The 22,910-nt window shown below is 34.4% G+C and overlaps 1 protein-coding gene across 2 annotated transcripts in view; it reads left to right on the top strand.

Annotated features, from left to right (window-relative positions):
* Window positions 1-22,703, top strand: part of ITGB8 (integrin subunit beta 8) — an 86,904-nt gene extending 64,201 nt beyond the window's left edge. The window contains exons 8-15 of one of the 2 annotated variants that reach the window (XM_086694627.1): window positions 1,118-1,207; window positions 5,425-5,559; window positions 8,106-8,511; window positions 11,013-11,238; window positions 13,903-14,009; window positions 16,958-17,121; window positions 17,218-17,327; window positions 17,410-22,703. In XM_086694627.1, coding sequence (XP_086550753.1) covers window positions 1,118-1,207; window positions 5,425-5,559; window positions 8,106-8,511; window positions 11,013-11,238; window positions 13,903-14,009; window positions 16,958-17,121; window positions 17,218-17,327; window positions 17,410-17,464 — 1,293 coding nt within the window. In that variant the 3' untranslated portion in view covers window positions 17,465-22,703. Of the gene's footprint in view, window positions 1-1,117; window positions 1,208-5,424; window positions 5,560-8,105; window positions 8,512-11,012; window positions 11,239-13,902; window positions 14,010-16,957; window positions 17,122-17,217 lie in introns of both variants that reach the window. The other variant, XM_025929823.2, reaches the window with a different exon arrangement.
* Window positions 22,704-22,910: the final 207 nt, after the last annotated feature.

Here is a 22,910-nt window from a genome sequence, read left to right as displayed (position 1 = left end):
CCTCCAGGTAACAATCCCTGACAACTTTTGCAGCCCTCAAATACTTGCTGGGTATCTCTCTCCTTCAGGTCTCTGCATATCTCTATTACTTCATGTGTACATCGTTTTTTGAAGTTGTCATTTATATACCTATGAAATCCTTAAGGATGGAAACTCCAAAGTGGTACCTAATAGGTATACAATAAAGGTTAAATAATTGGCTTTTAAAAATCTATAAGGGATAAATTTTCCCTATTACCTAAGATAACAAATTGTTAATGTCCAAGTAGTGGCTGGCATATGGCAGGAACTTAATGATATTTGTGAATGGTAAAATGAGTGTATAAATGGATTTCAAGTCTTTCTATAATCTGATTCCTTATAAATATGCAGCCTTCACTCCAGTCAGACTGGTTTCTTCTCTTTTCTTACTTCATCTAAACCAGGTAAACCTTTAAGCCTTCACTAATTCTCACTTTCTCACTAGGAATACCTGGAGTTTTCTCCATAATTGTTAAATGCCATCCATCAAGAATACCCACTCCATGAAGGCTCCACTTGTGACAATGATTTTTTCTCCAGTCTGGGCCAACATGTCCTATAGGTCACTCCACAAAATAGTAGTTCTGCAAAATATTTATATATGTTACCTGAGAAAAAGTTTTGTGATTTAAAAATGTTGGAAACGCTGCAACAAATGCTGCTAAATTATTTCCAAATTGCAGGACTTTTCTGAACCTTTACTTTGCATGTGTGCATTTTGAGTACTTAAAGGGAAGAAACCATATGGAGAACTTTCCAAACTTACTTGCCCTCAAAACCCTTTTTATAACTATGTTCCATGGAACATGAGAAATAAATTGGGAAATGCTGGTCTGTATTTGATTGGATTTTTAGATCAACATGTAATTTGTGCATGCATACAGTCTCATGCATATACACATACACACACTCCCATTTCAGATGTATGTGTTTTGGCTGCCCTACTTGGTTGCTCACATTTTTCTTGTATCTTATATTTTGTTTCATTCATGTAATGGCTCAACTTCCACTAATAATCATAAAAATGTTTAATATTTGTTGACTGCTGAACCACCATATACCACTGTCATGTAAATGCTATTGGTATGTTTTCTAGGACCTTCTACCCCTCTTGCCTGGCACCATTGCTGGTGAAATAGAATCAAAGGCTGCAAACCTCAATAATTTGGTAGTAGAAGCCTATCAGGTACGTATATATTAAACACTATTTTTTTTTCATGTAAACTTTTAACCCCAATTTCTGTGGCAGGATACAAATTAAGGCCTTATCATCTTGAGAGGAATGGTGGACAGAAAATTAGGTTAAAAGTTAGGAATTTTAATTTAGCCCTGGCTCTACTACTAACTAGTTATGAAACCTTGGGAAAGTCAGTTCAGCTTTCTGTACCTCACTGTCTCATTGACAGTAAACGCAGGTCAGGCTAGAGCCTATCTAAATTTCCTTCCAAATCAAATGTTAAGTAAGTCACTAAATCACGGCTATAGAATATACTTTATTACCATAAATGTCACAATTTCCTATGTTGTAAAGGTCAAGAAATCCACACTATTTAAAGCAGCAACCTATCAGGTGGAACAATTTGGATATAGAGATGACTGAGAGGACTCTGTTGGGGTTTCCTAGGTCAATCACTTGATTGTTTAATCAGTTATTTTAGCAGTTTTATGAAACTAATTTGATTAAAAGAATCACCTTAAGAGGTATACTATTTTATTGAATTACAGTTGTATGCTCTTCCCAGTCTAACGAAGAGTGAGTACCAAATGTAAAGTTTTACAGAAACATCTGCTCTCAACACAGGTCATTACTGGATACAATAATCATTGTTAAGATGTTGTAATAATTTTGATTGTTACTTTAATACCACTGAGAATCAGATACTTTCCATACATGACCTCATTTAATCCAGACAACTGATCCATAAGCGAGATGTTGTACTCCCATTATGTATTTATAGAACCTCAAAGAAGGGAAGCAAGCTAACCAAAGGTGAAACAAGCAGGAGAAGCAGGATCAGAACCCAGGTCTTCCTTAATTCTAGTTGCCAGGTGCTTCCTTCTGTGTGATACCACCTGTTTTTCTTCCTTCCTTCCTTCCTCTCTTTTCTTTTCTTTTTTTTCTTCCTTCCTTCCTTCCTTCCTGTTTTCCTTCCTTCCTTCCTTCCTTCCTTCCTTCCTTCCTTCCTCCCTCTTTTCTTTTCTTTTCCTTTTTTCCTTCCTTCCTTCCTTTCTTTCTTTTCTTTTCTTTCTTTCTTTCTTTCTTTCTTTCTTTCTTTCTTTCTTTCTTTCTTTCTTTCTTTCTTTCTTTCTCTTTTTTCCAAACTATCCAAAGATAGGCTTATTCTATCTTGGATTTATGGGCCATTGATAAAGTCTCACTTCCCAAATTCTCTGGTTCTCTTCCTGACACATAGAGATGAATAATGTTAATAGTAGCTCAAGCATTATAAGAAATCTCAGGCTTCTCATTTTCTCCATGAAGCATCTGTCTTCAACTTGAGCACAAAAGGTAAAGTCAGGAAGCAGGCACATGATAGAAAATGACTTGTTTAAACTTTTTTCTTTTAAAAATGTTTTTAAATGTTCATTTTTGTGAGAGAGGAGAGACAGAGAGAGAGAGAGAAAGCACACGAGCAGGGAGGGGCAGAGAAAGGGAGACAGAGGATCCAAACTGGGCTCCTCACTGACAGCAGAGAGCCCGACGCAAGGCTCAAACCCACAAACCATGAGGTCATGACCTGAGCCCAAGTCAGATTCTTAACTGACTGAGCCACCCATGTGACCCTCAACTTTATTCTTTTAAAAGAAAAATAGGTGCGCCTGGGTGGCTCAGTCGGTTAAGCGGCTGACTTCGACCCAGGTCATCATCTCGCGCTCCATGAGTTCGAGCCCCGCGTCGGGCTCTGTGCTGGCAGCTCAGAGCCTGGAGCCTGTTTCAGATTCTGTGTCTCCTTCTCTCTGACCCTCCCCCGTTCATGCTTTGTCTCTCTCTGTCTCAAAAATAAATAAACGTTAAAAAATTTTTTTTAATTAAAAAAAGAAGAAAAATCTTGTAAGATTTTTTTTTTTTTTTTTTTGCCAAGGAATTGTTCTATGCCTCAAAACCATATTTGACAATAAATTTCATATATAAATAAAAAAAAAAAAAATAAAAAAAAAAAATACATTGGATGAAATAAGGAAGACCATCTTTAATTATTTTTATTTCTCACTATTACAAAAGAACATTAAGTCTGGGGAAACTTCTCATCAAGGAAAATCAAACATATACAATTCATTCCCAACTGCAGTTTGTTCCCAGGAATAATCAAAATAGGGAAGGGATTTACAGTGTTAGAAATCACCCCAGTTTTTATAGTATGAACACATTTACTAGTCCAAACAAGAAATATAAATTGACAAACTTGCCTGTGTGTCAGACAATGCCAATAGAAAGGGAAACAGCAGCATTTGGTTTTATATTCTTTATTTACCAAGGTTAGGTATCCAATGCCTTAGCAAACTGCAGTTCTGACTGACCTTAAACAATGGGAAAATACTAGCAAATCCAACGAGACTCACTCTGGCTAACTAATCTCCTTTATGTTAGGATTCTATTATTATTTTATACATTTTTATAATTTTCAAAATTCTTCTTAAGTTTTATTTTGTCTTCACAGTCCAACAGAAATAATTCACAATGCATTGAAGAATAAAGATACTTCACTCTAACTTTTAAGTTTTTGCATTTCCTTTGTAAGAATTTTATAAAATTTACATACAAATTTAGTGTATGGTGAATGTGACCTCATTTTAATTTTATCCTTTACAATAGCACTGCCATTAGAATTAAGATTAAATAAAAATCCTGACGATAATAACTTAAACTGAAATTAAGATATTAAAAATAAGTTATATTTAATACAAACAGAATTAAATATTGAAAAATAAATTCTGCCTCTGTATCTATTAGATATTAAAAAGAATCTTGATATTGTGTTTGGAACCTAATTTCTAAATCTCAAAACTGGGCAAAATTTTAGATATTTGTCTTCACACCTTGCTTAAGTGAAAAACATTAGTGTAACAAGCTTAACTTTTTAACAGAAAGAATTTCAGAAGAGCAAACTGAGAACACTCATTATATTAGGAATGTCCTTCCGATCTGTCAAACCATCACCATATCAACACCATTTGTATACCATTAGAAGTCACAGTTAGTTTGCTAAGAGTGTCCAAGTAAGTGATTACAATGGATGAGCTCTCTGGGAGATTTAAAAATTTGGCTGACACAGTCTTCTCTAATCCAAATAAAATTTACTAATTTGAAAAAGTATCTTGTTCTAGATTTACCACTGTGGCCAATTATTAGTAAGCATACATCTCTTTATTGATTATACAGTTGAAAATTAAAATTTACTCAAGTAAAAAATTAGAAGCCTTTGGAAAAATTGTCTGCCTTCATATCTTGCTATTCATCTTTCCTTAGGTATATATTTCATCTTTTCTCCTTCCTTTTGTTTACAAGTATAAGTTAAGGACTTTTGCATGTGGTAGACTGTTTTATGAGATCAAATACACACAGATCTTCAGTACTTATTTAATGCAGCTAGAAATGTTTGTAACCAAAGATTTGTGACGGAAGAAATTAGTGTGTGCTTGATACATGATAAGCATTACATAAACATTTTTGAATAATTATATAAATGAGTGAATAAATGAGTGAATGGTTTTCCTGTCTAGTAAATGTTCCCACTGTCCCACTTCAGTATCAAGGATTAGAACAAATTTGATTAACACAAGTAAGCCCCAGGGACTTGGCAAAATTCCTAGGGCATGCTTGGAGAATTTACAGGACATATCTGGCAGGTAATTCTTAGGCCTACAGTACAGAAATGCTGTCCCCAAGATTTACCTTTGAATTCTGTATCAGTAAGGTGTTTTAGGTTTCATGATAGCCTAAAGTGTTTGAAACTGAAATCTTTATTTATATATAACATAAATGTCCGGAGTGTGTTTCAGATTTTAAGCTGTTAAGATTTACCCTCTGTGATATGTGTTCTCAATGTTTTATTCAAATTTTGTCACAAAATATAAACATTATTGGATTTAAAATGATTATTTCTGTAACACAGGCTGAAGGAGAAATATCTCCAAAGTGATCGAAATGCATAGTCATGGAAATATGTGAAAAAAAATAGAACAATTTAAATGCATATGGTCTAATCCTTCAGTATTTCTTATGTATCTCAAATATAATTGGGTCATTATGTGGAAACAATATATTTATTCATCCTTTCATAGGGACAGACTCTTTGATTTAGTTAAAAATTAAATCTAGAATCATTTAATAAGCTTGACTCTCTTTAGTTGTTTACATTTGAAATTTCTATGATATACAATTAAAAAATGATGTCTCTGCAGAAACTCATTTCAGAAGTGAAAGTTCAGGTGGAAAACCAGGTAAAAGGCGTCTATTTTAATATTACTGCCATCTGTCCAGATGGGACCCGAAAAGCAGGCACAGACGGATGTGGAAATGTGACAAGCAATGACGAAGTATGTGGGTGTGCATTTTTCCCATTTTAAAATAAACTAAGTTGTTTGGCAAGTTTTCTCACAGAAAAATCAAACCATTCTGGAAAACTTTATTTACTACTGACTCCAAGGATCATATTTATATAGTTCAAAGTCATTTTTATTGTCTCTTTATTATAAAGTTCCTACTTGTTTTAACTCCATTTATTTGTCTTAAACTCAAATTAAGTAAATATATATTATATTAAATACTTATTTAATGATAATAACTTTAAACTTCTGTGTCACAGCCAGTATATATCAGTAAAGCACATCTTTTCAAACAAGTAGTGTTTACACTTACGATGATGATACCTACCTTTTTGGTTGCAAATCTCAGAATAAATTTGAAATTGAAGGTAATAAGCCACAAAAAGAATGAGAGTGATGGAGCAACTGATAAAGGCTACGAATTCCAAAATCTTTCACTGTGCTATTGTCCCAGTACTCACAATGATCTAGGACGAAGTGGGGACATTTATTAAGAACAATAAAAAAGAAGTGTCATTTAATTAAAAAGGGATAACCTGGAAAACAGAGGGTCCAGATTATTGCAGTGTTAAGAAATAGGACCAGGGGTGATAGGAATTCTCCCAGTATCAGCACAATAGAGGGTAAACACACAGAAATATGCTCTTCAAGGGAATTCTTGTTAGATGAAGTGATTTTCAGTGAGCCACCTTGAGGCATCAGTTGCCTAATTTTTAAATGAACAGATTACAAAATTTAGAATCCCTTTTCCTTTCATCTCTAAAGTTCTATGATGTTGTTATTTTAGTGTCATGCTGTAGTTCAGAAGTATGGTAGTATGGTTGCTCCAACAAGCTGGCTATTTGAAATCAATTATGGCTAGTTTCTAATTCTGTAGGTCCCTGCATAATCACTTTTTGGATTTTGTTAAAAAGATATTATATAAAAAATATATATTTGGTTTATAAAATATACAATTATAACATATAATTTTCATATAATATATAAATATATATTTGATTTCCATTAAAAATAGAAAAACTTTGTGCTAGCAAAAGTTTCTGAGAAAGGGTTAGCCTTTTAGTAGTTCTTTCTTTCAAAATCAGTTTTGGCAGAAAGGTTTTCCTTCTTACTTTTTTTTCTTTTACTTTGTCTATAATCCCTTTTTCACCCTCACTTTCAACTAAGTAGTATAAACAGTTTGACTCTCAGAAAGAGTCATATGACCTCTTAATTACATAAACCCCAAATTTTGCTTTATTAATATTGGCAATGGCCACATTATCCTACACATCTGTTAATCCTTAACATTCTTTAAGACAAAAAACATTTCAAGTAAAATACCAACTGCATTAATTTTAATATTATGAAACTGATGTTAATTTCTGATGCATATATGTAATATAAAAGCCTAAACTTAGATCTTTCATACCTTGTGTGTGTGTGTGTGTGTGTGTGTGTGTGTGTGTGTGTGTATTTTTGCTAGGCTTTTTGGTCAGAGTGAATTTATATATATGGATATATCCCCACCCACATATATTCATCCCAACAAAAAAGGCTACCACAAATTTTTTAAGTTGTAATGGATCTTAATCTAAGATGGAAAAAAAAAAATACAAGCTTATTTGCCAAAGTACCTGAAAATTATAAGGTAGGCTAACAAATCCAAAAAAGGCACATTAAACCAATCATGTTGTGCAAAAAGAAAAAAATAGAGAGAAAGGAAAAACTTGGCAGGATCTGTTGTTTCACAAGGGAAACAAACTCCTGCCAACCCAGATCTTTAGTTGTACGCTCATGTCTCCACTGAGACAAATGTAGGACCCTGTATTGAGATCTTAAGATCTGAGAGAGTCCTAAATCTTATTCCCTTAAGTAGCATCAGAGAAAGCCTCATGTTTTCCTTCATTAACACCATGTATAAACTAAAATTTAACCCTGAATCTTTACTTGGGGTTTATATATATTATATATTATTATAAGTAAAAATAATTTATTATAAATAAATTTATATATACATTATATATTGTTTATATATTAATATTTATAAGTTACATGTTTATATATTTATATATTATAAATAAAAATTGTTCATCTGAACATCCTATCTCAAGGTTTAAACCAGTAGAGCAGTAGTCCTTTAGTTTATTTGATCTCTCCCTTGTGCCAAATATTCGTTAACCCCACATTTTAAGGACTTAATTCAGAAAATGGTCTATTCTCTCTCAAGTTTGCTAAGAAATCAATTGAGAACATCAGTTAGTCATTGGAAGTGGAGTAGACGTTTCAAATAGACTTAAACCCATGTCCATTTAATGGTACAATAGAGACAAGTAGCAGTCATTGCTTCTTTTGACTCTCTGGTTCATTAATTAGGAAATAAATGAAATGGAAAAGGGATGTTACATCTATATATGAAAGAGTGCCTGTGTAATTTACAAGTGTTATAAATTTCTATAAGATGGTATATTATTGATTCAAAAAATCATTCACATAAAGAGTGGTGATAAAAATAATCAAGACATATAAATATATTTTCTTTCTCTCCCTCCATTTAGGTTCTTTTCAATGTCACAGTTACAATGAAAAAATGTGATGTCACAGGAGGAAAAAGCTATGCAATCATCAAACCTATTGGTTTCAATGAAACCACTAAAATTCATATACACAGAAACTGCAGCTGTCAGTGTGAGGACAGCAGAGGACCTAAACGAAAGTGTATAGATGAAATTTTTCTAGATGCCAAATGTTTCCAGTGTAATGAGAATAAATGTCATTTTGATGAAGATCAGTTTCCTTCTGAGAGTTGCAAGTCACATAAAGATCAACCTGTTTGCAGTGGCCGAGGAGTTTGTGTTTGTGGGAAATGTTTATGTCACAAAATTAAGCTTGGGAAAGTGTATGGAAAATATTGTGAAAAGGATGACTTTTCTTGTCCATATCACCATGGAAATCTGTGTGCTGGTAAGTATAAGTAAATATATACATGTAGTTTTTACTAGTTACTATTAAACTAGCATATATATCAAAGTCTCTTTAAGTCACATCTTTATAATTACCAACCCTGAATCTGAATTTAATATTCAAAATTTCAAAGTCTATGAAATTAGGCCATGGCGATGCATTTATGGCACATGATTCTGCTATTTATATTTTAAATTATTTTTGTACAGAAAATAATTGAAAATAAAAACCAAAAATTAAGTGTTATTCTCAACCATGCCTTGATTTTATACAGATAAATATCAGAAAAGGAAATTTCTGATGTCTGGCAGGTTGTCTATAATCAGAGCATTCTTCTGGAAAAGACTTGATTCATTCTCATAAGTAGTCACTCCCTCTAGCTTTCTCAAAGGATAGTGAGCTTTAAAAACACAGTTTCCATTCATTGGAAAATTCTTAATGCATTATTATAGATGGTATTATAAATTTGTAATAATTTAAACCTATCCAGTTTATTTTTGGAACAATGCAAGCAACAGAATTATCAGAGAACAGCATTCTTCAAGAGAATACGGGTTTTGTAAGTAATCTAGAAGATTAGTACCAGAGGCCACACACAGACCACGTTTAAAAATGAAATGATTTAAAATAAAAATATCAAAAGTACTTTTTGGCTAATTCAGTTTACTGCCACCTAGAGGTTAGATTCTAGAAAATCTATGCAACATTTGAAATTTAATACAAAATACTGTTTTTAAATGAATTTTTCTATGACAGTGTGCTAAATCCACTTACTATTACAACACCATTTTAAAAATTTTTGCATTTTGGTAAGCAAATATTAATTAAATTATTAATGAACTAAAATATTTCATTATCATAACCATATGGAAAGTAACAAGCCTATACAAAATGAATTTTCTATTCTTGTGTCAGCTATAAATTTGCCATATATCACACAAATATGCAATGAAAAATTGACTTTTTATTCTGTTATATACACAAAATATTTTATATGCCAAACATGTATCCTGCTATATCTTGTATCATTGGTAGAATGGATTATAGATAAGTTAAGAACAAGCCAGCAATTATCTTCTAATATTTAGAACTAATCCTATTTGGAACAGGGAAGAGGAAGAATTCCGATATCCCACAGATATTGGGATAGCAGCTTGAAATACATTGGGAATCTCAGTCTCTATTTATAGTAAACTATTAAAAATCAATATACTAGCTCTTCTGTATGACTATTTTACCAGCCCACAGGCAGTTGAAAATCTGCTTTGAATTATTTGTGTATAAGTTATAAGTGCAAAATGTAGCTGACAAACATTTTCTTCACTAGTTTCCTTTGAGAATAAAAACATATGTTCACAGGTCAGCTGGCTAGGATTGGGCGTGCAGCCTACATATAGGGAACAGGGTCTGGCAGGCATTTGTTTGGCCTGGACCTCATTAGTTTTACATTTAGCAATTGAGTTGATCCAACAATACACTCTATGGAGCAGTTACCCTGTGAGGTGCTTGCAATAAGGGGAGAGTGGGAAGGAGGGAGGAAGGAAGCCAGGAAGCAAAGGAAGGAAGGAAAGAAGACTCTGTAGCCAAATAAGCTTGAGAAACACTACGTAACCCTGTAATATATACTTCTTCTTGAGGATTTCTAATCCACATGGGCATATTAAATTTTGGATGCTTCCTGAAGTCTAAAACCCATTTAACTACATATAACCAATGGTTCTCCTCAACTTACTTGTCTACATGCATGCCCCCAACCCCAACACACAGGTGTGCATGTGCATACACGCACATGCACACACACACACACACACACACACACACACACACACATGCACACACACACATACATACATACATACACCCACACTCCACCTTGCTTTCTCTCATTTACCACCTAATAACAACTCACAGCATACTTTAGGACATGCCTCTCTAACCTGCTAAATAATGTCTTCAAGATGTGAAGAGATCAGTTCAACTCCGCCAGAGATCTTATCTTTAAACATGGCACTAACAGAACTGAAGCACTAGAAGGGTTTGCCTTAACAGACCTTCAAAAGTATCCCAGGCCCTTAGCAATAATGAGAAACTAAGAGAATGATTATGGAGGCTATTAATCAAATACCCCTGGTTTTTGGATTTCAAGACTGATAATTAACATTACTTCAGCCTTTGTAGCTTTTTTTATATTTGCGTGTTTTTAATTTAAAACTGAATGCACAGTGACCTTCAGGTAGTCAGGCAGCCACTGCAGTGGAGCACATGTCACAACTGTCAGCACAAGAGATTAGCATCATAGGGTTTATCTACAACAGAACAGCTTCGAAAATAGACGCTCCTAAAACCTCTCGTTGCTTATGTCAGACGAATAGAAAACGATGCTGTTTCCATTCAGTTGACTGTCAGTGTGTTTCCATGGATATGGGAGGGGAATTTATGTTTGGAAACACTGCACAAAGTCAGTGGCTCCAATAACTTAGGTCCTGGAGTGTCTGTTGCAGGGCATGGAGAGTGTGAAGCAGGCAGATGCCAGTGCTTCAGTGGCTGGGAAGGAGATCGGTGCCAGTGCCCATCAGCATCAGCCCAGCACTGTGTCAATCCAAAGGGCCAAGTGTGTAGTGGAAGAGGCACATGTGTATGTGGCAAGTGTCAGTGCACTGATCCCAGGAGCATCGGCCGCTTCTGTGAACACTGCCCCACGTGTCACACAGCCTGCAGTGAAAACTGGTATGTGTTCTCCAACTCCAAACATACATGAAGCAGTTCTTCACCATAGCTATGTTCATCCTTTTATTTTGCCTTCCTTAATCTTAGAAGTTGCTGGATCTTCTCTACCAGATAAATTTGTTATCATCATGCTAAAAAAGGAACTGAATAGGGACTTTAGGAACAAGAAAACTTAGATCCTAACTTTTGGCCACTAGATAGCTGTGAAAGCATTGGAATTGATCTAGGCATTCACTGCTTTACTCTTTTTTTTTTTTTTTAACGTTTATTTATTTATTTTAGCAGAGAGAGAGAGAGAGAGAGCACATAAGCAGGGGGAGGGGCAGAGAATCCCAAGCAGGCTCCACGCTATCCCCAACATGGGGATATCCCCAAGGGGATATCCCCAACATGGGGCTCCACATCCCAACATGGGGCTTGATCTCATGAAATGTGAGATCATGACCTGAGCCAAAACCAAGAGTCTGAGGCTTAACCGACTGAGCCACCTAGGTGCCCCTGCTTTAGCTTTGTTGAAACAGGTTTGTTGTTTTGAAGAATAAGGTTTGGTGTTCATAAGGGCTCACTGTTTTTTACCCAGCTTTCATGAGATATAACTGACATATAGCCTTGCTTACACAAGGCTTAAGGTATACAACATGATGATAATTGATGGCAGTTTACCATCAATTAGCTGTTTGAGCTAGGGTATGTTGTCGAAATTCTCTGTGCCTGTTTCTTGATATTGAAAGTGATGATTATAATAATAATACTTTGCTATATAGTTCTGTGACAGAATTAAGTTAGATGATTCATGTGAAAAAAAACCCATTTTTACTTGGTGCATAATAATCCTAGAATAAATATTAGCTATTATTATTGGGTTTTTTAATTTTTTATTTTTGAGTTTTTTAAATTATTTTAAAAATAAAGAAAGATACTGGCTATGAAGCACCCCTGGAAAAAAGTGATGTATAAGTAATAGGTGATATGTTAAGTGAAGATGGCATTATTGTTTGGTGACAGTAACTAATTTTCCAGTAACAATTTGAGCCTGTTAAAGACCACTACTCTAAACATCACTGTGCCTTCTAATTTGTTTTATTCAAAAATTATAAGACATTCACTTTCTCAGATTGGTAGCTCAAGTAAAATTTTTAAAATTATACATGGGAATTTATGTAACTCTTGGAAATGCAGTACTTAAACATAATGATGGAGTTATTTCTAATGAGCCCAAGTGAAACTTGAATTGTGTATTCACTGATAAATTTTTCTAGTAGTATAACATTTATCTTCTAAAATATTTTTGCTAATTTTATTTGTAATAAAAGTTTCTTATGTATTTCTTGGGTATTTTCTTCTCAATACAAAAAAAAATCATTATTTTGACTGTACACATTATTAAAATAGTTTTAGTGATTAGAATATAATTTTGCATGGTATTAAATTCAGCCAGTATTACAAATAAATATTTTGGCTTTCTTTCCCAGTTTTACAAGACTACTATCCTAAAACAGTACTCTATTTTGATATTTTATGTCTTGCAAAAATACTATGGGCTTACAACTGCCGGAGTCCAGCTCCAGCAGGTCCAGGGGTTCCAGAAGGATGAACAGCATCGGAGAAAAAGTGAAAATAAAACAAAACTAAAACAAAAATAAAAATAAAAAACTGAAATAAAAAGCTAAAATAAAAAACTAAAATAAAAATGGACACAGACAACAGCAGTGTGTTGAACTGGCCGATTTATTGCAGTAAACGTGGCATTATATATACTAGTGATTTCCTTGTAGCATACGTCAACTATGTTTTTTCTAACATTACCTAATTTTGAAAATGTTCCTATGTATAAACGACCTTTAAGAAATAACATGGTGATTTTACCCTAACTTTCCCACATACACTTTGATTATAGATTAATTTCTTACATTATTCCATTATGCACCTGTGTTTATCTATAATCTACAAAGCATTTGCTTTGCTGTTCTCGTGAAAGGCCCTCCATTTCTCAACACCTCAAGTGGAAGAGTTACAGGGACATGACCTCCTAACCACATGAGGCCAGAATAATGTGTTTGCCTCGGTCCGAGGTGCCAGAAAGGGGCTGAAAAAGCCTTAGAAACCCATGCCTCATATATTCTCAGAGAGACAATGCACCTAGGAACCAATGAACCATTCTGTAGTTTAACAGACTAGGTTCAGTCATCATCTGGAATGCCTCCGGGGGGCCAGGTGGGCCTAGGGGTTGAAGTCACCTGTGCCCAGAGATACACTCGTTAGTTGCCGGAGTGAGGCTTTCAAATCAGTATGTCTCTCCTTTACAGGCCCTCTTTGCTGGCAAAGATATGAGGCTATCCTTCCTGTAAGTAGAGGAGTCTCCATAGGGGGTGGCAAGAGCTAAACCTAAAGCTGCACAATTTCTTGGGGAGCCTTATTTTCTTCCCTAATGGTTCTTTTCCCAGGGGGCCTGCCGAGGGCAATTCCCCAACAGACAATACCCCAGGTAGTTTTAAGGCCTAATTACCTAAAAACGGGAGTCCAAGAAGCTTTACTGTCGGTGGGCCGCCCTGCAGTCACCAATCCGTCCACAGCCGGGGACCTGCCCCTCAGGCTGGGATAGCTCGGCTTCCAGCATACAACCTATTCAAAGATTAAATGTTTTGTTTCTGTTTGTCTTTATAGGAATTGTGTGCAATGTCTTCACCCTCATAATCTATCTCAAGCTATACTTGATCATTGTAAAACTTCATGTGCTCTCACAGAACAGCATTATATGGACCAAACATCAGGTAAACCAAAGCTTACTAATGAAAGCACTGGAGAGTATCTGTAGAGAATCATATTCCCCCAAAGAGCCCATAATCAATCATCCTAAAGAAAGGAAAAACTGCTTCAGTGTTTTCAGTCTTCCAGAGATGGTACTATATAAAAAGCAGCTGAGTATATTTGCCATAGTTCAGCTGAATGAGTAGATCTCCTGTCTCAATTATCCAGCTAAATGCCCATGCTGGGCCCCGCTATGGAAGCACACCAAGCAGAGTGTCTACAGAGGCCTCAGTGAGCCAAGAATGGAAATTTCCTATGTACAGTCCATTTCACCCTTAGACATAAACTCTATGGAGACATTCTTCTCTTTCATAACCCAGCTTACTTCCAGTTACAACCTTCCTCATGTAAAACCAAAACTCTCCTTTATGTTTCAGGTGAACCAAAAATTCTAAGTAGCAATTACATGCTTTTGCAAAATATATGTCCTAAAAAGGGCCATCCCTTTCTGGTGTTTTTCATTCTGATATAAATATAATTTATGGGTGAGTGATTATAAAGGCAGCCTAATGGAAAGGGCATGAAAACTTTTAAGCTTAAAGCATGTTCCTTGACACCAATAAGAAATACCAGCCCTCTTACAAAATTTCCGAGCCTCAATTTCCTCATCTGTAATGGAGATGATAATACCAACCTCAAAGATTGTATGACAGCAAATGAGCCAGTGAACATGACAGATATATTTAAATTAAAAGATGACACACAAATGGGAGAAACATGTGAAAGCTGTGTTCAAAGACCACTTTAAGACAAAACTTCATTAGAACTCAAAAGCCAGTATCCGACTTTGCTCAGGTGTTAAGGTGTTGAAGTACACATGAATTAGAACTTAAGCTTTAAATTATATCTTCTTTGAAAGAATTTCTACTGCTACTATTATTTCTAGTCTCTCCTCCAACTTATGAAAATAATTCCAGCTCTTACAGAGCCTGCACAGAAGAATAAAGTTTCTCCAGTTTTGTTTCCTTCTTCTCTTGCATCCACACTGATCTTAGTCCATAATAAATTTGGCTTTGAAAACAGCCCATGTGCTGCCAGCTGGGGCTGCAGCAATCACTCCAGAAAGCCAAGTGCCTTTTCTAATAAATAGAGCCCTTCCTGTCAACATGTCATTTATTATGTTAAGTAAACAAACCTACTCTGACCTAAGTGTGGTTACAAAAAGTATTCCCTTAAAGGTCCTTAGGAAAAGCCCTTGCTTGACCTAAACCAAGATGAGAGTCATGGCCAAGGCTAAATGTTTGGCTATCCAAAATGATATTCTAACATTTTAAAATGCATGCAGACTTGAGCCTTGAAAATGTCCTCTATCCTAACCCATTAGAAATATTTGTAAAATGTAACAGTAGCTAGGGGGCTCCCCTCCCTTTCACAACTATGGTGGAAGGAGAGGAAAAGGACATTTGTTAGCCACCCCTATTATCTATCCACTCAATCACACTTAAAGGGTGTTTTGGTCTTCTGGCTAAGCTCCTCCTAGGCAAGAAGCCAAAAAGTGGGATCAAGCCACGTGTCCCCTTTAAGGATCTGCTTTAGCCTGATGGACTAGTTCTAAGACAGCCAGAGGAAATGACAGTCTGTCAGGATGAAAGGCATGCATGTCATAGACCTGAAGGTCACTCTGGAAGACTCCAAGGGCACCACTTTTGAATAGAGCATCTTGGATTGTCTCTGTGTGTGAGAACAGTAACAAAGGGAGACTTGTACTCTCATTTGGTGTTTCTATTCCAATTTGTAGCCCTCTGGACTCCCTTTACCCCTTCTTTCAAGGACCCTTGTCATTGACCAAAAGAAAACTGGGTCCGAAGTGTTCTCACTTGGTGAGGAGCCCTTACATTGTTCCTGAGCTCTTGGTTTATTCAAAAGCATGCTTGGTCATCCCTTGGGAATTCAGACAGAAATTACCCATGTTTGGGTAAGGTCTAAGACTTGGAAGGTCCCCTCTCAAAAGGCCCTCTCAGGGAGGCCTTCATACATTTAGGTGAAGTCCCCAAAGTCTGGAGAATGGGTAGAAAATACTTGCCTCTTTAAGCCAGGAGGTAATTTTGTGAATCTGGGGCAGCTGGTGAGTTCTGTGGAATACTGACATATTGTGCAATGTTCCCCTTAAAATAGGGTAATACTTCTGGCATCCACAGAGCCTGCAGACTTTCCAACTAGAGTTTGCCAAAGGTCTGGTACTAAAACAGAGACCTAGTATGTTCCTCCTCTTAATGCAGCATTTCCTTCGCCAGCTAGTAATTATTTGTTCTTGAAAAAAATACAGTGAATTTTTAGAAGCAAAATATGACAGATTTGGTTAATGGACAAGTAAAAACCAAATTAATAAAAATTGAGGAAAGAGATTTGCATATTGTCCCGAGTTGGACACTCCTACTCCCTGGAGAAGCTACTTGTAATAATAATGGAAATTTACACTACAGTTTCAAAGGAAATAGCTATTCATCTATTAGAGTAGTACTGCTTTTAGCTTCTGCATTGTTTACTTTACTTTCCATTACTGATATGCAACAAATGAAGAGCAAGCATAACCACAGAAACATATGCTAATGCACAGAGCTGTTAAATAATTTTTAAATCCTGTTTCCCACTTAGTGACCAACAGTACACACCACAAAAACTGTCTCTTCTCTGCCACAGGTAAAATTTTATTTGTTTAAGGGATTTGGACACATTCCAGCTAATACAATTAAAGAATGTCTCCTGGAAACATTTTAATAATAAATGTGTAATAAAAAAATTATGGAGTTTATTTTTGAATCAATAGTAATGGCATTCTCCTGTTTTAAAAATGCAGGTTTGAAAATATCTCTGGTCCTATTAATTGAGACGGAGAACATTGTTTGCTTGTTAGAATCCTTTGATTTACTCATTCTAGTTTTAATCCATTTATTTGTTTGCTTCATTACAGAATGTTTCTCTAGCCCAAGCTATTTAAGAATATTTTTCATCATCTTCATAGTTACATTCTTGATTGGGTTGCTTAAAGTCCTTATCATTAGACAGGTGATACTACAATGGAACAGTAATAAAATTAAGTCCTCGGCAGATTACAGGGTGTCAGCCTCAAAAAAGGTCAGTGGATTCTAAAAAAGAATTACTATCAGTATGTCATTGTCCACTTCCAATATTTAGGCTGTTAATTAACCATAGTATTTTTTCTCCATCAAGGACAAGTTGATTCTGCAAAGCGTTTGCACAAGAACAGTAACCTACCGACGTGAGAAACCTGAAGAAATAAAAATGGATATCAGCAAATTAAATGCTCATGAAACTTTCAGGTGCAACTTCTAAAGAGATAAAAAGTACTTTATGGGAAACTGGATTTTTAATAATTGCTCCTAGAAAATATACTGTTAGAAGTCACAGGAGGAGACAAACTGTTCTAGATCATGCTGGTTGCTGGTTGTCCACTTGAATGAAGACTGACAAGCATCCTCATCATCATGTGACTCACATCGCTGCTGAATTTTTCAGAGAAAAATGTGTCTTACTACTGTTTGAGACTAGTGTCATTGTAGCACTTTACTGTAATATATAACTTATTTAGATCAGCATAGAATGTAGATCATCTGAAGAGCACTGATTACACTTTACAGGTACCTGCCATTCCTGTGCTTCCCAGAGAGAGACAATGCTGTGAGATAGTTTGGGCACTGTGTCACTACAAGGGTACAGTAATCCCTCCACCGAACATGTGGATGAAAAAAATAACAGGCAGTTATAGTACTGTTGCCAAACACTTCTACAACTGGCAGTGACTAGACAAGAACATCTAGATGAATAAATGGTTAGTGTTTCACTCATTCAAGAGGTTAATAGATAAAACCTTAATCTTGAGGGAAACTTCTTTCGAAACTGTGTAGTGTTATGCATCTGTTTATGTTTTCTGCTTTTTACAAGATACTAATCCCAACATTCTCTCCTCTTTGCCTTCATGTTTTTTCTTTCTTACAGGATAAGTTTATATTATGTCACAGATGACTGGATTAAATAAGTGCTAAGTTACTACTGCCATAAAAACCTAATAATACAATGTCACTTTATTAGAATACTGATGTTTTAAAAGCTGAATGTTTAATAAGGGACACTGTAAAGTCACATCAAAATCAGAACAGCTTCATTGTGTGCAGACGTGGAGTCTTATATCTTCTTACCTGATAAACTGGATGTTCCACCATTTCATTTGTCTAATCATCAGGTTGAAGTTCACAAGGTATTTAGAAACTCTGCCTCAAGCAAAGTACCACATTTTTTAGTGCGCTCTCTCAGATATTAAATCCAAGTAGATATGAGCATTTTTCAAATTAAAAGCTATAGTAAGCTCTATTCTTTTTTGCATTTCAGTACAGCCTAAGAGATTCTGTCCCTGAATCACCTCAACCCTACTCACCAGAATTTTAAAGGTATACAGTGGGAGGAGGATAGACAATAGCTTAGAAGTAAGCTAATTCATCCTCTTAGTTAGTCAGGGAACTGAGGCTCACAAAGTTTAAATGATTTCTTAAAAAACACCCAAGTGATTAAGTGGCAGCATTTGAAGAGAAATTCTATCTTCAGATTGCCAGGCTAGTGTTCGTTGCACAATATCATGCTACCTCTTGAATCTTTAAAATATTTGATTGGCAAGTATTTTTAAATGTGATTTACTGAAGTCTTAAGTATATGAGCATGAGAAAATTTCAAAGGAAAGCAGAAGAGAGTAATTCAAACTGAATTCCACGACTGGCTTGTAATCTTTCTTGCTAATCAGCTTCTAAGAGAATTCAGCATGGCCTAAGTACAGGGAAGTCCATTCAAACGACAGCCTGTGAGTTGTGTAGTGCTCAGCCTGAGAGCTTGATATAGAGGCCATCAGCTTTTGTCTTCCCCAGTGGAAACTTCTTCACAATTACCATATCCCTACAGACTTATTTGGTCTGATTTTATTGGCTAGAAGTCCAATAGTCCTGTGTGTAGTACAGAGCTTTGCCTATGAGAACAAAGGAATTTATTTAAAATGCTTTCTTATAATTAACTTCCCAAATTTGCTGTCTTCAAGCACTGGAAGAAATGCCAGGATATTTGCATTTTAATGAGACTAACTCCCACCCCTTATTTTACCACAAAGAGGATTTAAAAACATGTAAGTGTTCTGGAGCAAACACAGCAGTCCCATTAAATGTCCCCTCCAGCCACGCAATTATGATGCTAAATTGAACTGTATTTTCTTCCCCAAATGAAATTGGGGACATTGACATAATTCAGTACTGTGACTCACTTGTGTAAGATACCTTTGATCACCAAGGATAACATAAAAATCGTATTTTGCAGCCTGCCCGTCACACATAGCATCCATTTTAAAAAGAAAAAATATGGATACACAATAGCTCACCAAAAGGAAAAAGTGGAAATTATCCATTTATTAAAATGCCAACAATTTTAAAAATTAACATTATAAGGTTCACAGACTAATCTCCATGTAGAATGAGTTATCCAAAGGAGCATAATAAAATGAAACCCTTAAAAACTGAGGGCTTCTGTTTTTATGCTGTCACTAGTTTGCACTAATATAATGGACCAACGCTGTTATAGGAAAAGACAGACTTTCTCATAGGCAGTTCAAGGCTTGATGATGATTGTAGTTATGCTTGTGATGTCTTGTGCTTTCTTTTTTTACTTAAAGACCTAATTCTTAAAGATTTTAGAGCTTATATTTTACTTGAATAATGGATATTTTCCTATAAAATGGCTTTGAGAAGAGAATTAATATTTGACTAGTTAGAATTAATTAAAAGGTAAGGGAAAACAGGGTATGCTTAGATTAAATAATTTATGTAAATAGAGCCTATTTTCAACTAATATGACCATAGGAGCCTTTTGAGATTCAATATATTAAACAAGTAATGAAATTTTAAATAATTAACAAAGAACTTGAACACTTTTGGTACGACAGCATTTTTGTGCCCTAAAGTATGTAATGATTTAGACATGTGCCATATATACACTACAATATAACTGTATGCATTTTGTTTCTCTGGGGACATCTTTACACCACAGTGTCCATGGATTTCTAAACATTTGAAACCTTTTTTTGAAACTTGTTAATATGTACGAAGTCATAGACATTCTCTGAAAGACTCAAAAATTCACGAAAAATCTGATTATGTACTGAATGTTCAATACAGCTTTGATTTATACGGATAAAAAGGAAATCTAAGGTTATCAGAATAGATTTATTTGGAGGCAAATTTTTCAAAACCCAAAATTAGTGGGTGAAAAAGATGCAAAACTTCACAAAAGAATAAATTCCAAATTAAAAAAAAAACATATACTTAATTCCACTAACGATATTCTTGTGTATGACAATAGGTATCCATAAGACACTGAAATATGATCATGATGAACTATGAAAATTTTTCTCCATAGAATTATATTCCTTCTGGTACCTGGTATAGTTAAGTTATACTCAATGACTTTTCCTTCCTTTCCTTACTCCTAGTTTTCCTACTCACTTTTCCTAAGAGCTTGCCTAAAACTCCAGGCTCAATAAGGCTAATCATGAAAAATAACTGAATGTAATGATATAATGAAGTTCTTCATTTCCAAAAATCTCTTAATGATTTCAAAATTCATTATGCACCTGAGCCAACACACACCCATTAAAATTAAGAATTTAAAATTTTCACACCCATTTGAGCTTCTTTTAGGTCTAAAGGATTTGAGATCTAGAACTTTTAATGTAAGTATCAAGTGAAATATAGCTAGTTGGGAGTTCAATCATGTGCACATTGTATTCTGTTTTATATACTCTTAACATTTAACTTATGATGATCCTTATTTATATTGATCTTATGAACTCCAATTCATGCAATGTAAACTGAGATATATTTTCAGAGAAATATAGAACTAGCATTCTTTCAGATAATTTCCTTTTTCTTTTATAATTACTCGATGGCAATTTTTTTATGGGTAACTGATTATACATATTCGTATTTCATTGATTCTAAGATTTCTACTTTTTCAATTCGCATCTCTAAAATTGTGATTATATCTTACAATCATTGGCATCTTAGATGCAGTGTTTAAAGTTGTTCTTATATAACATTACACTAATTCATCTTTAAATGTTCATGGGGATAGGGACATTCCTTTTCTTATAAATATTTCAGAACCAATTTATGGTAACATGTGAAGCCAATTTTCAGTACAACTGAATCACATACAACTCATCATGGAGCCTATCTGATTATGAGCTCAGATCCTGCAAACCTTTAGGTTGTAAAAGCTCTTTCATCTTCCTATTTATACTTTATGCTACTGGCTACGATTTCAGCATACCTACCTTAACTAATAAGAATGGGTGGGTTTCTCCCAATTTTGCTAACAAATTTTTAATCTCTCTATGCCTTTCTAAAGAATACTTTCATATGATCATCTCAGTTTTAAACAGAATTAACTGGAAAATATATGAAACCATTGTAATTAGATTTTGTAGTATCTTGTATGTCTGATGTCAATAACAAAAGAAAAATATGATACAACCAATCAGTACTGTAGGAAAAAAACAAACAATTGTCCCCTCAAGTCCTCCTACAATTTTATTCTTTCTCCTTTCTGCTCTTTGGTTTGATTTTTTCTTTGGCCCTGATAAATTTACCTTCAAGCCCATGTAATGACTGTCATTAAACTGCATATTTAAGTTATTTGAATTATGTAAAACAATTGTTCAGCTATCTGGGCAGCTGTTAATGAAACACCTGAGAGTAATAACACTACTCTTTTATCTACCTGCATACTTTCCTGCATAAAATCTATCTTCATAAGCTAACTCTATTATTCAGATTTCCAACCTCCATGGCCTACTTCAGTTAAAATTATTTAACCCAACAATAAAAAAAAAAAAAAAAAACCTGCAGTTATCAAGGATGGAAAATGTGATTTGTGTAAAGAACATTTACTAACTTTACACTATACCACAGATAAATGTGATTTTGATAAGAATTCTCCACAATAACAAAATTTATGGTACATAAATTTTATTAAGAATATTGAATATGAAATATTTTAATTCTAAATTGTAAGAAAATATAAATTTGCACATAATATAGAAATTCATTTTATGTATATTTAATACAACTTTAAAAACTATTTTACATTTACCAGCTACTTCATTAAAGTTTTTTAAAACCTCTGCAAAAATAAAATTTAGAAATGTTTTTAAATTATCAGTAATAAAACCTTATTTGTCTCATTTAACAAATCCCACCTCTGTAAAAAAAATAATATAGTGTATTTTTAAATTAAAATATTTGAATATAAAATAGCTCTTAAGAAAAACAAATTCTCATTAAACAAATTTCTTATTATTTCTGGCTTTAAATTATACATGAAGTTAAATTGCCTTAAATGACACAGAAAATTGGGAAATATGATAATTTCACAAAATATACTATGAAACTGTTCATGTAATTCTAATTGACTACTAACTTCTGTTTTATGTATTTATTAAAGAGCTGACACTGTAGTTTGTTGTGAGATGTTTATTTTTCTAACAGAGCTTATAACAGTTATGACAAGGCATTTAATTAATGCATCATTCTGTTTAATATAGATATTAATCAATGTGAAATTTTATGTTTTAAAATAAAAATGTAAAGATCTAAGAATGCACAAAATGCTTCTTTGTTTACCATTGTGTGTTACATGACCCTTGGAGCTGCCAGACAATAGCATTCTCACATGAGGAAATGTAGTAACATCCATACATTGTCATTGGTAGAGGACATTACATAATTCCAAAAAGCTACTTGAAGAAAGTTGTAAAGCCGATGATACTGAAAGATGTAGGGCCATCCAAATTTCTCTATTCCCTTTTGACAGCT

The sequence above is a fragment of the Puma concolor genome, chromosome A2 (assembly GCF_028749965.1).
Source record: "Puma concolor isolate L17-30 chromosome A2, mPumCon1.1.hap2, whole genome shotgun sequence".
Taxonomy (NCBI): domain Eukaryota; kingdom Metazoa; phylum Chordata; class Mammalia; order Carnivora; family Felidae; genus Puma; species Puma concolor.
The sequence above is the reverse complement of the archived record's forward strand: the minus strand, read 5'-3'. Positions and strand labels throughout refer to the sequence as shown.